Raw genomic sequence first — 14840 nt, 5'->3', positions numbered from 1 at the left:
TTCGTTCTTGTCATGTGAGGGCAAAATTGATGGAAATCTCTAGATTTGTAACTCTGCTGGTCTGTACCAGCTGCAGCACTGCCTCATGCCACAGATATGGGTGTTTGTACTACCTTTTATCCTCTTCCTCCTTTGGCTGGTATTTCACTATGATGTATGGTTACTTGGGAGGAGATGTCAGAGAGGAATGTCAGACAGCATCCTAAATCATCAGTGTTGCACGCTCCTCTGCATGTTTTTCAAGTTATTTTACAGTGGCTTTGCTAAAGGCATACCTCACCAGGGACTACTGCTAGTAATTTATTTCAAAAGGAAGAAATAGTTTTGAATGTCTTGAACTCACATGTTGCTTTGCCCCTCTTTTACTAAGTGCCAGGTAGTACTGTGGTTTTGTTCTTCCAAATTATGAACCGTGCTAGCAGTTGAATTCTCAACTGATCCTACATCAATAAACAAAACTGCTGAGGTCTTCTGCAGAGTTTTAACGCTGCTGCTCTCCTTACCACGTCTGAGCCAACATAACAGATGAGAACAGAGGAGTGGAGGCTGGAAATTTTAATGAATTGACATTCTCCCCCACCTGTCTTCTAGCCAATTCTGTGATATAAATTACACCTCTCTAATTTTGTTTAAAATTCTTTTTCTTAATTCTTATTTGTGCAGCTCTGCTAATGGAATCTAATTGTCATGCCTTTTCCCACAGCCTAGTTGGCTTGCATAAACTTTAGAAATAAAGAATGTGACCTTGTGAGTGACTTTGATTCTCTAAACCCAGAATAGAAACATACTAGAGCACCACTGTGTGTTGCTATACATGTATATGTATTTATTTTAGCATGAAAAAGAGCAGCAAGTTCCTGAGAAGAGCTCACCTTCAGATAATAAACAAGGAAAAGAATACGGAGAGGTTCTGGAAAACACAAGAAAAGAGAAGGTTGGTGACACATTGTTAGTGCAGCTATATGACCAAATGAGTAAAACCCCAGGTTTGGTAGCACATTCTCCCAAATGAAATATTAACCCTCCGTGAAGAGCCATGTAAAGGGGTTGTAGAAGGAGGTTGTCTAAATTAACTTGCCTTGTCTTGACCTCTGCTTTAAGGGACAGCTTTTCCTGAAGTCTCCAGAACTCTTTTTTTAGTTACTCTTTGCCCATGTACATTGCTTCACACGCACAGCCCTTGGCACTGGCAGCTGTAAGGAACGTATGCCCAAGTGAACCGTGCAACTTCGCAAACCATGCCCAAAAATAGGAGATGCAGTCAGTTAGTGGAGAAAGAGGGGACTAATGATGAATACTCTTCAGAGCATTGGCCCTATGAACTATAGATAGTAGCCTCTTCTGATTGTTTCTGGTTTTAATTAAATAATGCCTTTACAGAACCCCCACTGCTGCATCACGGTCAGGGAGAGCAATGTCCTTGGAATTCCTCCAGCTTCATATCTGTAGGGTCATGGGTTGATGGTCAGATATGGAAGCTATTGATATCTGTTGCTGTAGAAAACTGATCTCCTGGCAAGAACAGTGTCAACTCCCAGAGTTTTCATGCTGTTTTAGGATTCTAGGAGGGGAAGTGTGGGAATGGCCAAACAGGAGGAGAATATGGATTATTAATAGATTATGTGTACACAAGGAGTCTGGGAATTGAAATCTAAGCTGCAAGTGTGTCTTAGAAGTAACATATACCTTTTAATTCTAAGACTTCTTAAGTCCAGTATTAGTATCTGAGTCCTACAAGTCCATAACTGCATGAATGAGGTATTTCAGAATATGTACCTTGGAGTATAATTGTAAACCTGATTTGTCTGAAGGTTTAGGCCAGTCTCTACCAGCACAGTCCCTGGCAGAGGGCTCTTGCTGGTGGAAGGAAATGACTGCAGAAGGAAGCCACATTTTCTCAGTCACCATAGGAATTTAAAGGATCTAGTCCAGCCAAGTGAAAACCCCAGCAGCTTGACTGGGGTTCGATATGTTTTCATTGCACTGATATGGAGGTGGAGGAAGGGGAGAGGTTCATTTCCTTGAGTATCACACAATGGCATCAGTTGTATAATAAAGTGTAACAGGTTGTGCCTTGCTCTACTGCTTACAGAAAAGTGAGAAGCAGAAAACCGGAGAGAATGTAATCCCCAAGGCAGTTACAGAATCTCCACAAAGTGAAGTTTATGTGATAATTCAATAGAGATTGCTTGCATAAGGTTCAAAATCACAACACCAAGGCATATCGTTCTTTGAAATAATAACACAAGGGGGGTTAGGCATGGCCAGACCATGGTTCTTCCTGGTTTCAAAGCCCACTTTTTAATAGTGATGATCTATAATCACCAATCTCTCACGTTTTACATCTTTGTGACAGGACCGAGACTGGGAGAGTGGAAGTGAAATAGAAGGTGAGACCTGGTATCCTGCTAACATGGAGGAATTAGTGACAGTAGATGAAGTGGGAGAAGATGATTTAATTATGGAGCCTGATATAACTGAGCTTGAAGAAATAGTACCAGTTGATCAAAAAAATAAAGCTGCTTCAGAAATGTGCCCCTGTATGTCAACTGTGTTAGAACTGAAAAACAATCACAGCCACTTAACCAGGAGTGAAGACAAATTTGCCCATAAAGCTTTAGAAACAAATTTCAGAACAGCAAAGGGCAGTGCGGCTTCTAGCGGCTGTCAGGATGATGATGAGGATGATGGTAATGATGATTCTGTAACTGAAGCATCAAGCTTAAATCTGGACCCTGAACAGAAGCCATTGGAATTGAAAGAAGACCAATCTGCTAAGGAGTCTGATCCCCAGCAGAAGGAAGGAAAAATTGATAAGAGCTCTGACACTCATTTAGAGCCTGAAGATCACCATATACCTTCTGTTCATCTGAAAGAAGAGACTCTCCAGCTCCCTGATACATTTATAGATGATTACAAACAGATGGGATCACAAGGAGCTGAGAGCAGAGAAGTTACGGAAACACTCGTTAAAAACACCAGTGAAGAAACAAGACATGGAAGCCAAGAGTGTCCAGAGGCCAAGGGTAACTACTGCTTTTTTTCTCTTCAGCCTGCAGAGAGCCTTGCATGTTTGCTCTGACATTAGACTGAAATTTATTGCTAACAAGAATAAGTGTTGCTAATAGTATCAAGACTTGTCCTTGGAGCTGCTCAGTAAAAGAACCACGGTGCCTTTGGCCAAGCTAAACCATTAGAGCCTCTTAGCTGAATAGTGTAAAGGAAATATGATAAGCAGCTTGCAAGCTTTCTAAAACGCATAAGCTGCTATAATTGTCATGTCAAGGTTCACATGAGTTTAGCTGAAGTCTTTCAGTGCCTTGCTAAATTTATTTTGAATTGTCAATGAAATGAGTGACAGTCTCTGAAGGTCAACAGAAAAGTATCTGTAATGTCTGGCTGGCTCCTGGACAAGGTGGGTATTCTTACACACTGTACTGAAGCATTAGTAATATGGAAATCATCTGTAGATTGTTAGTTCTCTGGCCCCTTTCACACAAATAAGTGCCTTTTGTCAGGGCTTGCCTTATCATCTGTTATCTACTGCATTCTGCCTTTAATATAACTGATAGGACGTGCTGGGAAATTGTGTCAATAAATATAATCATAACTACATATTAATGTTTTAGCTGTCAGGAAAAGAGGGATCTTGAGTGTCTGAAAGTGAGTTCAGTTCCTCATTTTCAAATGATGCTTGAGTGAATGGGCTGTGTATAATGACATGAAGTAGAAAACAGCAGACTGTGTTGGCCAGGAATGCTCTTTTTATATTGTTACCAGAGCCCATATGGTGGACAAGGGGTTGTGAAAAGAAGGTGATGGAAGATTTTTGAGGGTGCAGTGCTGGAAACATTTAATGTCAGTGTCTGATTTTGAACTGATTTCTTCCTTCAGGATAAATTTCAAACTCACTTGGTTTTCCATACTTACCTGTTTTGCCTGAAGACACCTTGCCAGACTTTGCATATTTGGAGATTACATTGCCATGCAAACTCCCTGGGACTGGGCATGGCAAAGCTGGCTACCCTGGGCTGCCCAGGCAGCCAGCTGATGAAAGAGTTGGGTATCTCAGGAGCATAGTTACTTTAGTGTTTTCAGCATCTCAGCTTCCAGCTTGTCAGCAGGGAGCCTGGAAGCTCCAGGGCATCTCATGCCTCCCAGGTTTCTGACATGGACTTGATATCTGGGATCTGCAGTCCAAGACTCTGGGCCCTCTGCAAATGCAGCTGCCAGCTCAGAAGCGCAGAAATCAACTTAAGTGTGACTTAGGTTTCCACAAAGGCCCTGGATGTCTTAAGAGCTTACTGGAGGTTTTCCAGTTCTCTGCTGCAGATTTGGAAACCTGGAATGGGTTTAAAATTAACTTGAAAGCCAACCAGTCAGGCTTTTATATTATTTTCTTTTTCAATCATGTAATAAACATATTTAAAACAGTGGAAAAAATTCCTTCTTATAGCCAGAAACTGCAGATCTTTGTACTACAGACCTGAAAGGAAGGGAGGGTTTGGTTTGGGAAAAATGTTTGTTTTATGAGAAAATATATGCCTTACCTGGGTGAAATTTGCAATGCAATAGCAATTTTGTCAGGGTAAGGGAACTAATTCTTTGATCTAAGAACTGAAGAATAGGTTTCAAATTAGTTTATCTGTAATTCTGTTGCTTTGTGATAACAAATTTCTTCTTTCTAAAATAAAAGTAAATCATATGTTGAGAATCGCAGGAAGGAGAGCATCCTGGCTTTTCACTGGCTATATCTGCCTTAGCAAATCTATCCAGTGTTTCACACACCTTGAATCTGCATCCATTAATGCTGGTCAGCAGGGACCAGCCGTTCCAATCCTTCTAGCCAGGGACCAAAATCTTTTAGCAGCTAGGAGCCATACAGCAGAAACTGTCCCTTGGAGGGCTGTGGGATGGGAGAAGAGTGGATCCAGGGAGAGGATGACAATGATGCTGCAGGGATCCTACAAGAGGCAGGTTTGGGGATTTGCTGTCACCAGGGCCTGCTGCCCCCACCATCTCAGCAGCCACTTTGTCAGCCCAGCTCCATCACTGGTCAGGCTGTGGTTACAGAGCTGCAGTCAGACCGTGCTTGTGCCAGAGACACCTGTAATGTTATAGCTCTACTTAGAGATTAAAATAATGGAAAAAAAACCACCTAAACATAACAAGAAATTGGAAATAGAAAAATGGTGTACTCAGAGAAATAGGGGTGACTGCACGGTGTAGTACTGTTGTTGTAGTTGCACTAAATAGGCCTCTGATTTGAATGGAAAAGCATTTTTATCCAAAATTTACTTCATTTTTTTTCTCTCTCCAAATTTTACTTCAGTTACAGATCCACCCAGAAAGTGCTCCCAAGAAGCTTACAAAAGTCTCTTTAATAAACTGCCTTCATTCAATACATTTATTCATTTGTTAAGCAAATTCTAGGTACCTGGAAATGAGATCTCTGGAATACCCGGAGGTGGAGTCTAAACAAAGGCGCTCTCCGCCAGACTGGGAACAAGAGGACGTCTTCACCGAGCTCAGCATTCCCCTGGGTACGTTGGGCCGCCCACTGCAATACCCAGGGCTTACAACAAGATGTCACTTTAAGGCTACTTGCTATATTTATTTTTCGGAGCAGATGTGAGGAGAGTGAAGGAACAGGGTATATGACAGAGGGGCAGCTGTTGAAAGAAATGGTCTTTTGGTTATAGATCATTGCTAATTTCATTCCAAATGAATGGCAAAATGTAGCTGTTAATGTCACTGGTGAGGTGAAATAAGAAGTTCCTTTGAACGATATATGAAATGCACATGAAAAAACACTTAATAATTTAAAAGTCTTTTTCATAAAATTATTGACTATACTTTCAATGTAAGCAGAAGTATTGGGTTTACTGTGTAAATACTGACAATGAGTAAAGCACCTGGAAGAAGTACATCCTAAAAAGCAATCTTTGTAATTTAAGCATTAATTTACTGCTGATAAGTACTATTGCATTTCTAGCCCTTGAGGTTACAAAGTGAAGTTTCCAGTCAATATTATGTGTGAGAAAGTACATTTTAAAATATGCATATCTAAGAGAGAAAAGAAAGGTGTATTTGCAACGCACAGGATTTTAAACTGCAGCTCAGTATTGCAAAATAGGGAAATCACAGAAGTGAATCCAGGATTCAGTCTTCCTGTCCCTGTCATTTAATTAAACAGCACCTTTTTTCTTTGAAAACAAGTTTATTGTGGGAGGGGTAGGGTTTCAACTGACACTTTAATGTAATTCAGAATTTCTTAATAGGTGTGGAATTTGTGGTGCCTAGAACTGGGTTTTACTGCAAGCTCTGTGGACTCTTCTACACAAATGAAGAGACAGCAAAGACAAGTCACTGCAGGAGCACTGTTCACTACAAAAATCTTCAGGTAAAAACAGACTTGAAGCTACCTAACAATGAGCTCATGGGGTGGACTGTGTGTAAGGTAGAGGATGCAACAAAAAAATAGCATTTACTCTGTGAACAGAATTCGGATGAAGTGAAATTCAGATAAGCAAACCTTTCAGTAGTTCCAAATGTTAGCACACTAATTTCTCACTCCCAGATCCTTGAAATGAACTTCTGGATCATAAGTAAAATGGGGTCAGGTGATTAACTTGGTCTTCTAATCTACATTTGACCCTTGTCACTAGCACAGCATGCAACTCAGATCTTTAATTCTCCGTTCTTGAGGGTCCCAGACGTTTCTGTCACCAGGAGTGAGCCCTGCAGCAGCCTTTATTACGTCCTAATTTCAGGAGCACTAAACATGCCTCTCGTTCAGTAGTGTTGCCAGACTTATTTTTGCCCTGGTGTGAATTTGTGCAGCGTGTTTCAGCACACAGAGAGTGCTCCGTGACGCACGGGCATTTCCTGTGACCCGCCGAAATCACCCCCTGCGCTGCAGAGCAGCCACACGCAGCACCACTGCTGAATGATTTCTGTGAGGACATGCACAAGCATGTCAGTACTTGTTTCCATAAGAATATAACATGAGCATGTCAGCAGTTGACACCAGCACACAGAGACCACGTGTGCCTGCAGTTCAGTGAAAAGACCCTGCGTTTATCGCTCTGATGCACTGTGTATAGGAGCAGTCATGAGCATTCACTGCCCCATGCTGAGGACTCCTCAGAGGAGGTGGCTCTGCCTCTCAGCACCGGTCCCTGCAGGTGAGCAAGGGGTGTACAGTGCAGAAGACACTTGTGTTGGCATTCTCACTTGTGTTGGTATTCTCATACTCTTAGCAAAAGTCATGAAAGAGCAAAGCACAGCTGCTCCTTCTTTCTGTTCCTTCCCCTCTGCCCATAGTAAATGCTGTAACTCTGCTTCTCTTCAAGTAATAGCTCTTTTTCCTTAGCTGGCTAGTAGGCATTGAGTTTTCCAGTGATGCTCAGAGTCAAATAATTTCTCTGGGAGAATTTTCTTCATGACTTTCCCAAAGTTCTGTAGCTGTAATCATACGAAGGCCTCCAGCTTACAAAGACTGGGCCTATAGAGCTGTGATGTTTGCTCATAATGGATCCTCCAGCTGCAAGCTTGAAAAGCAGGTGCCCGGTTTGCATGCCTTTTTTGTGCTTCATACAAAAAAATCCAGAGGGATTCACCAGAGGTGGCACCACTCAGTGCAGGCTGTGTATCCCATGCAAGTTTGTCCTGAAGAAACTCATACTAAAGCAAAGAGAGCAACTCCAGCCCCTGCCCCGGGAAACCGGTTCCATGGGAAGAAGAGGGATTTTTTTTTTAATTTCCTAAGTTATTTTGTTAAAGTCATAAGGAAAAACAATCCAACTAAACTGACTTAGCATGAAAATAACCTCTTTTTCTCCCTGTTATGACATTTCCCATGAGGGCTGTGGTTGATAACTAACAGTGAGCGGAGATAAAAGAACAAAGACTATAAAAGCTGTTAAAATTAAATCTGTCAAATGTGGTAATGAAAACAGACTGTTCTGTCGAGGTCTACCTCTTATCTTACTAAATACAGGAAGTAAATACCTCAGCCAACTTTTGCCTGCTCGAGTGGAAACTTAGCAAATTTTAAATAATTGTTCTGTGTTACTAGAACCCTTTTAGTTGCAATAATGCTCACTTATGCACTCTGCAAGAAATGTCAGTCTTCTCCTGTGATGATGCAAGTTGTGTATCCACCAATATAGGAACTAAGGACTCTGACTGTATGTGAAGCTATGGGAGTGCTGCTGCAGATTGTGTTTCTCTTCTCTTGCCTTCATCCAAATACCAAATGTTGTCACAGCTTTGAGTCTTTTACAGCTGATTTGCTACCTGTTGTCTTTCATGTGATCCCCTTGAGATACATGCAAAATGGATGTTCAGTGTCTGGATTTGAATGCAAAACTAAACAGTTTGTTCCACCAGTTTTCTTCCAAAAGCCTTTTTTATATGATGACGATTTTGTCTTGAAGTAAAAAAGTCAACTTCATCCAAGTATAATGCCCCTTGAAGAACAGCAATTGCTGACAAAAAAATCAAATGTTTCTTTGTCAGCCTTGCAGACTTTTTGCAATTTTCAATTCTCTTCAGTTTAATAAATTATTTTCCCAGTCAGTGTTTATGTTCATAGATTCACTGTGTTTCCATGTACAAAAAAATCCATCATTTGGCCAACACTACCACAAAAAGCTGTCAGAATCATCTGGTGGAATCTACCTTGGCAACTCAGTGCAGTATTTTATCCTGTTTTCCACTGGCTTTAGGTGGCATTCATCAAAACTTGTATTTCAATGAAAAAAATGCACAATTTTTGCTTGACTGCCATTTTGCTACAAATTAATCTGAATCTGTGAACTTCAAAACTGGTGTTTGTGGTACTCATGATAGCTAAAGGTGGTGTATAAAACTCAGTCTTATTTTGGCTGGTAATCATTAAAAACCAAAAATGCATGGGTTATCTAATCCAATGACAAGCGTTAGTGATTTATTACAGCTCATGGTGTACAGAACATGTCTTCCAGCTTTTATGGACCCTATATCTCTGCATAATATTGTAACATTTACTCTGGCTTTCTGCCACATGGAATTTTGCACCCAGAGATCAAGAATGAGGGTTGTGTAATTTCCACAGCCAAACCTCTATATTCAGAACAACAAGGGCGCAGCCGTCACTTTGTCACGGATATGTCCATTCATTAACAGCACTGAGACCCTTTCAGATGTACCTCTCACATTCAAAACTTGAATTTACGTGACAGAACCTGGCAGTCCTAACACAGCTCTTAGCGTTTTTGCATCCATTTTTCATTTCACCTCTTCCCCATGAATGCCAAAGAGCAAACTGTACTCTGGGGGAATCCTGCAAGTAGACAAAATTTTGCAGTGATGTGGGATGGTCTTTTCAGAACAAATCAAAATGAGTGTATAACTAGAAAAGGGAGTTTTATGATCCTAATAATGTGCAGGTCAGTTATTCTTGAATGTGATAAATGTGTAAGTCATTAATAAGAATATCTCTGCATGATTATGTGGGAATTTCCCATGTGTCTCTACACTAGCTGCTGCTGAAGAAGCTTCTTTCCATCCATTTCTATGTCTGCTGACCACGAATAAATACTTTGAGCACCATTTTCAGACCCACACCTATTCATCATCCATTTTGTGTGCAGCTCTGCCAACTAAGAGCATTGCCAAAAGGCTGAAAGCCTCACTGGCCATGTCTGGTTTTTTGAAATCTCACTGAGTACTTAAAGCAGTGAAAGGCTTTATCTTAGAGAAACATAATAAATGTAAATACTCCAGCCAAGGTGCTAAATTGTGTCAGTTATTACTGTGTGTGATTATTCCCTTAAAACAAAATGTTCTTGTACAAAAGGTGTATCTCTTTACTGGACACACAGAAAATGTAATATATATGCTTTAAATTGTGGCCCTGAAATTGCATCTATTTTCTGACATACCAGTACTTTCCTAGCATAATTCAGTTGACTCAGTTCCTGTCCTATAGCACATGGGAGTAGAGAATAGGTGAGGTCTTGTTACACAGTTAGACTGATGGGGCTTCTCTGTGTTCTCCTCCCTTTTGACATGCTGGAAGAGTGAGAGCTCTGAAGGGGCATAAAGAATCCCATGTTGAATATTTTCAGTTTTGGTAACAATGCTTTGGTTTTTTTATGTGATTGCAGAAGTACCTATCCCAGCTTGCAGAAGAGAGCCTGAAAGTGAAGGAAGAAGGCAGCCATCTGCCTCAGGACGACACTGGCATTGTTCCTCACTTTGCAAAGAAAAAGCTATGATGCAGATGAACTGGAAGAGCTATAATGAGTGAATGCTGATATTTTTTTTTTTTAATTTCTATGATATAACTGTCGATTTGCACTGTACAGAGGAGGGGAAATAAAGAGCATGTTTCCATGCATCTATGCCCAGAGTGCCATTAAAAACCAAAATGCCTGAAACTGTTTCCCACGGTGAAGCAATGCTGGCATATCTGTAAGAAGTGGAGCAATTCTTTCTCACACTCTGCGTGCTGGGAGTGGTTTCCTAGATTAAATCAGAATTCTCAGGGATTCTTAAAGTTTTAATTCTGATGTAACACATCAGGTCAGGCGGAGTACTTAGAAGCACTCAGCATCCTCCAGTGGACGCTGGAAGGAAAGGAGATGTGACTATAAATAGGCTTTAATGTTGCTTAAAATATCTTCAGCCATTTCACTCATTGCCCCAGTGAGAAGTAGGATTTACATAGGACATTTAAAGCCATTGTGTTAAAACTAGTCAGTAGATGGCATAACGTAAACCCCATCAGCATCCACCTCCATGTCTTAGAGCTTGGTGAAATGATAAAATGTTTGTGTTGTTAAGCACTGACTGTACAATGCCGGTGTTGTGAACACTGAGGGAGCCACAGTCTGTTCCAGGGACCTCGTAGCCTGAACCCAGCATAGCAAGAGCAGTTTGAATGCACGTGCTGACAGCCAGCCTGCTCTGGTTTCAGCATTTTCCATAGTGTGGTCAGGATGCTCTCCAGGTACCACTGTGTTTGAAACTCTTGTTTTTGATAATTCTAAAGGGTGCCAACTTTGAGTCTTACAGACTTGAAACTCTCACGAGAGGCTTTTAAAAGTGCCACATGTTTGGACCATGTCTCTTTTGGACATTTTAGTCAAGATCCTTGCTTTTGGGGTCTTTTTGTTTTCTTTAAAGCTTGCTTTTCCTCAGCTTGGCAACACTGAATTTTCCTGATTTTTATGGAAAGATGCCAGAATTTTAATTTTGTTTTTGTATTTTATTTCCCTGAATTTTTTAAGGTGAATACAACAACTGATGGCTCACGAGTGCTGCACTGAGAACACAGGATGCACCAGCAGCTCTGGCATTATTATGAGCTATTGTTTCTGCACAGTTGTTGCTTAGTATTTTGCAAAGTCCCTTTGAAATGCACTGTACAAGTTTCTGGTTCATTTCAATAGGGCTTTGTGTACTAAAGTGAATACTCATGCAAACCACTGCCAGAATTGATCCCAGAGTTTATAAAATGTCCCATGCAATCTGGGCAGACGGGGGTTGCAAGCGCATTTCCATTTCTGCCTGACTCTAATATTCATCACAGTATGTTCTGTAAAAATTGCTGGTGCTGGATGTCCTGTTAAGATGTTGTTCAGAGGAAACAGATTCTATCCCTATCGAATCATTCTATCCCTAAGAATGACACGGATGTTGCAAAATATCGCCAAGTGGCTAAATTGCCAAAACTCTTTTCACCAAAGTATTTGTGCCCTTATGTCTTGTGCCATGCTCGTTCTCTGAGGTACCCTGTAGCCAGGCAGGGTGTCTCAGAGGTGCCTGGTGGTGTTGCCTGAAGCCCTGCTCCATTTCACGGCCTGTGCTTTCCACTCGTTTTTACCAGAGGTAGGTTCAGATTTCATATTTGGAATTCCTGCCTCTTGCAAGTTGAGGGATTCTTTTCATCCCAGATTCAGACAGGGCCAATCCAAAAGAAAGGGGAAATGAAAAACATTAAAGCCTAAATCCTCCTTTGTCCAGGCTTGAAGTATATGAAGACTTGGGTCCATCTGTCATTTAAAACAACCTACATTTTTTGTTGTTCTCCCCCATGGAAAAAAAAAACCAAAACCAAAACAACCCAAAATCAAACGAGTATTGCAAACCAGGTATTTTTCCTTCAAGGGTTGGGTTTTTCTCTGACTGTTTGTTTTTCACATTGCAGTGAAACTTGAGCACAGGGCTGTTAGGACAAGAGCTTGTATTGCAGGCTGAAAGATGACGAAAATGGCAGTAAAGATTGTGCAATTGTCTTCTAAAGTGCAGCTCTCATGTATCATCTGAATATGAAGTTCCCTTCATGCCCTTCAGCACAAACTGAGCACAGGGGAAGGAAATCACTACAAATGCAAGCATCAAATCTTTGAAGCTAACCCTGCTATCAAACCGGGGCTCTCACCGGCCTAATGGGAGCTTGTTAGACCATGTGGTTAAGCTTAATTGGATGTGAGACATAGCTGACTGTGTATCAAAGTCATATGCCTCCAGCAACTTTATCCCCAGGTAACCTCAAATGAGAAAAGTATCACGGTTATTATTCTTTATTTGTATTGCAGTAGAAGCTACAGGTCCACTGCCTTTATTACAGGCAAGGCACAAATCCACAACAAAGACTTTCCCAGGCCAAAGAGCTTTAAATCACACTTTCTGAAAACAGACAACAGGTGGATACAGGCAGGCAGGGAAAGCAGCAGGTAAGCATGAGATTTTGACTGGCAGCAGAATAATAATTAAAATGAGTGTTTACCAGGGGGCTTATTTTTGGATTTCTGAGAGATGATTCAAACTACTTTTCCCCTTCTCTGGCTCTGAACCAGGTTCATTCCTATTATTCACAGCTTGCATTTAACCTCCTTTCTTTTCCCGGACAGTTGCATTAGAAGTGCAAAATCCCATCTTGATATAGTGGGTCTTAGAAACCTTCCCTATCCTTAGGATTAGGGTTAGACCAGATTAAGTTCTGGTCTCCATCTGGGGCTCCAAAAGCTGGAGTCTTGACCAAGCTCAGCAGGAACTGTCCAGTCTCCAGATACCTTGTTGTGGTCACGGGTACAGGCCCCTGCTTGTCCCTGAGGAAGGAGGAGGCTCTAGATGGCATCTATGCCCTGTGCAGTTTCCTCTTCTGGAGGTAGATGACTCAGGTGAGTCATGCAGAAGCAGAGCCCAGTCCTGTAGACGTGATCAGACCCAGACATTTGTAGAAATAGATCGGACACCCTATCCCTTTGAGTTCTGTCCTGACACAAGAGCAATCTTTAAAATCCTGGGAATGGCAAAACAGGCAATTCTTCTTTCTGAGAAGGTCCTTTCTGCCCCTAAACCTCAACGTTTGAAAGCAGTTAAAAGCAATCCCAAATCTCAACGAGCTCCTAATGATCCCCATGATCAGTTTTCAGCCCGATGCACTTTGAGAACTCGGAGATAATCTCCTTCCCTCTCCAACAGGCCATCATGCAATGCTGACAGGCACTCAACTCCTCAACTTCTCTCTACTACCTATTTTGCTGAGGAAGAAGGCTGCTGTAGGCAGCCCCTTACCTTCCTCAGCTTGTGTAAAAATGTGTTGTTTCTTTTGGTTTATTGTATTTAAAATCTTGACTTTTTTTAGTTGGCATAATTCATCATCACTATAATCCACGCTGTTTATTTATATATCTATATATATCTATATATATAGCACAAAGCAGGCTCAGGTCTAGCCAAACAAATATTGATATTTAAAAAGGAGCTTCCTTAATATATACAAACCATTTCAACACATCTCAACCAAAGATTGCACTTTTTCAATAGGAACTATGTTTTTCAACTTTGTGAAATCTGTATTGATCTCAAATAGTCTTTAATGTCAATCTGCAATTTACTTTATTTGAAGTAAAAATTGAAAGAATTCAACATTTGCCCCATAAGATTAGACAAAGTTTCATATTGGCTTTAACACTAAATTAGTGTTAGGCTGGTTATATTCAGGGTTTTTTCTATTCTCTAAGGATTAAGGCTGTGATTTGTTGAATTATACTTGAACTGGACCAGATGTACTATTTATTGAGCTTATATAATCTTGTTAATTTAAGTTTTGGCTTGTAAACAGTTGGAATTTGTTAGTACTTGTTTAATTATGTAGGAACTGTCACCAGTATTAACTGATCTGTGTAACTGATTGCAAAGTGTTTCAATTTGTGTTTCTTAAAAAGAAAGATTTTAATAAAGAGAATAATAAAGCATATACTTTGGTGGACAGTTGTCCCAGCAACAACTTCTAGCTTCCCAAGGGATCCATTAAAAATCACAAATTAATTTAAGATAGTTTTGGGGGGTAAGAAGGAAACAGAGGTACAAAAGGTTTGCTTTTAAATATAATTTCTATCAGTTGTGGTTCTTAGCAGGCAGCTCCCACCGTACTGATTGAGAGTGATTGCCATCATCTGGTGCTGAAGTTGAAGTAAATGCATCTCAGTGGTTCATTCTGTAATCATTATTAATTGCTGTTACTCACTCCTGTCCCTCTAGATGTGTCCTCACTTCCTGTTTTCTCTTAATTTTCTCTTAATCTGTGACTGAACTGGGCAAGCTGTCTGTCCCCACTGGCTTTTCTCTGTCTCCATCCAGGTTATCTTCTCAGCCTTCTGAAAGCACCATATAAAGTCCTCCCCAGCCAGGCACCTTCTCCACCTCTCACCTCAACCTCCCCTGTTTACCCAATTACTCGGTTTCCCTTGTGCTCTCCCTCTGCCTTTGCTGATTTTTCTTCTTTTCAGCAGTCCGTCCTCCCTGATGCCCCTCCCCAGCTGTACAGGGACCTTTCCCAC

At 41.0% G+C, this 14840-nt stretch overlaps 1 protein-coding gene across 2 annotated transcripts in view; it reads left to right on the top strand.

The window, feature by feature from the left end:
• Positions 1-14248, top strand: part of RBM20 (RNA binding motif protein 20) — a 102977-nt gene extending 88729 nt beyond the window's left edge. For both annotated transcript variants that reach the window (XM_050305330.1, XM_050305329.1), the window contains exons 10-14: positions 836-934; positions 2357-3026; positions 5424-5543; positions 6282-6403; positions 10155-14248. In XM_050305330.1, coding sequence (XP_050161287.1) covers positions 836-934; positions 2357-3026; positions 5424-5543; positions 6282-6403; positions 10155-10265 — 1122 coding nt within the window. In that variant the 3' untranslated portion in view covers positions 10266-14248. The remainder of the gene's footprint in view (positions 1-835; positions 935-2356; positions 3027-5423; positions 5544-6281; positions 6404-10154) is intronic.
• Positions 14249-14840: the final 592 nt, after the last annotated feature.

This window comes from Myiozetetes cayanensis, unplaced genomic scaffold (assembly GCF_022539395.1).
Source record: "Myiozetetes cayanensis isolate MyiCay16 unplaced genomic scaffold, myiCay2020 scf10, whole genome shotgun sequence".
Taxonomy (NCBI): Eukaryota; Metazoa; Chordata; class Aves; order Passeriformes; family Tyrannidae; genus Myiozetetes; species Myiozetetes cayanensis.
Note: the sequence above shows the minus strand (reverse complement) of the source record. Positions and strands in the feature narration are given on the sequence as shown.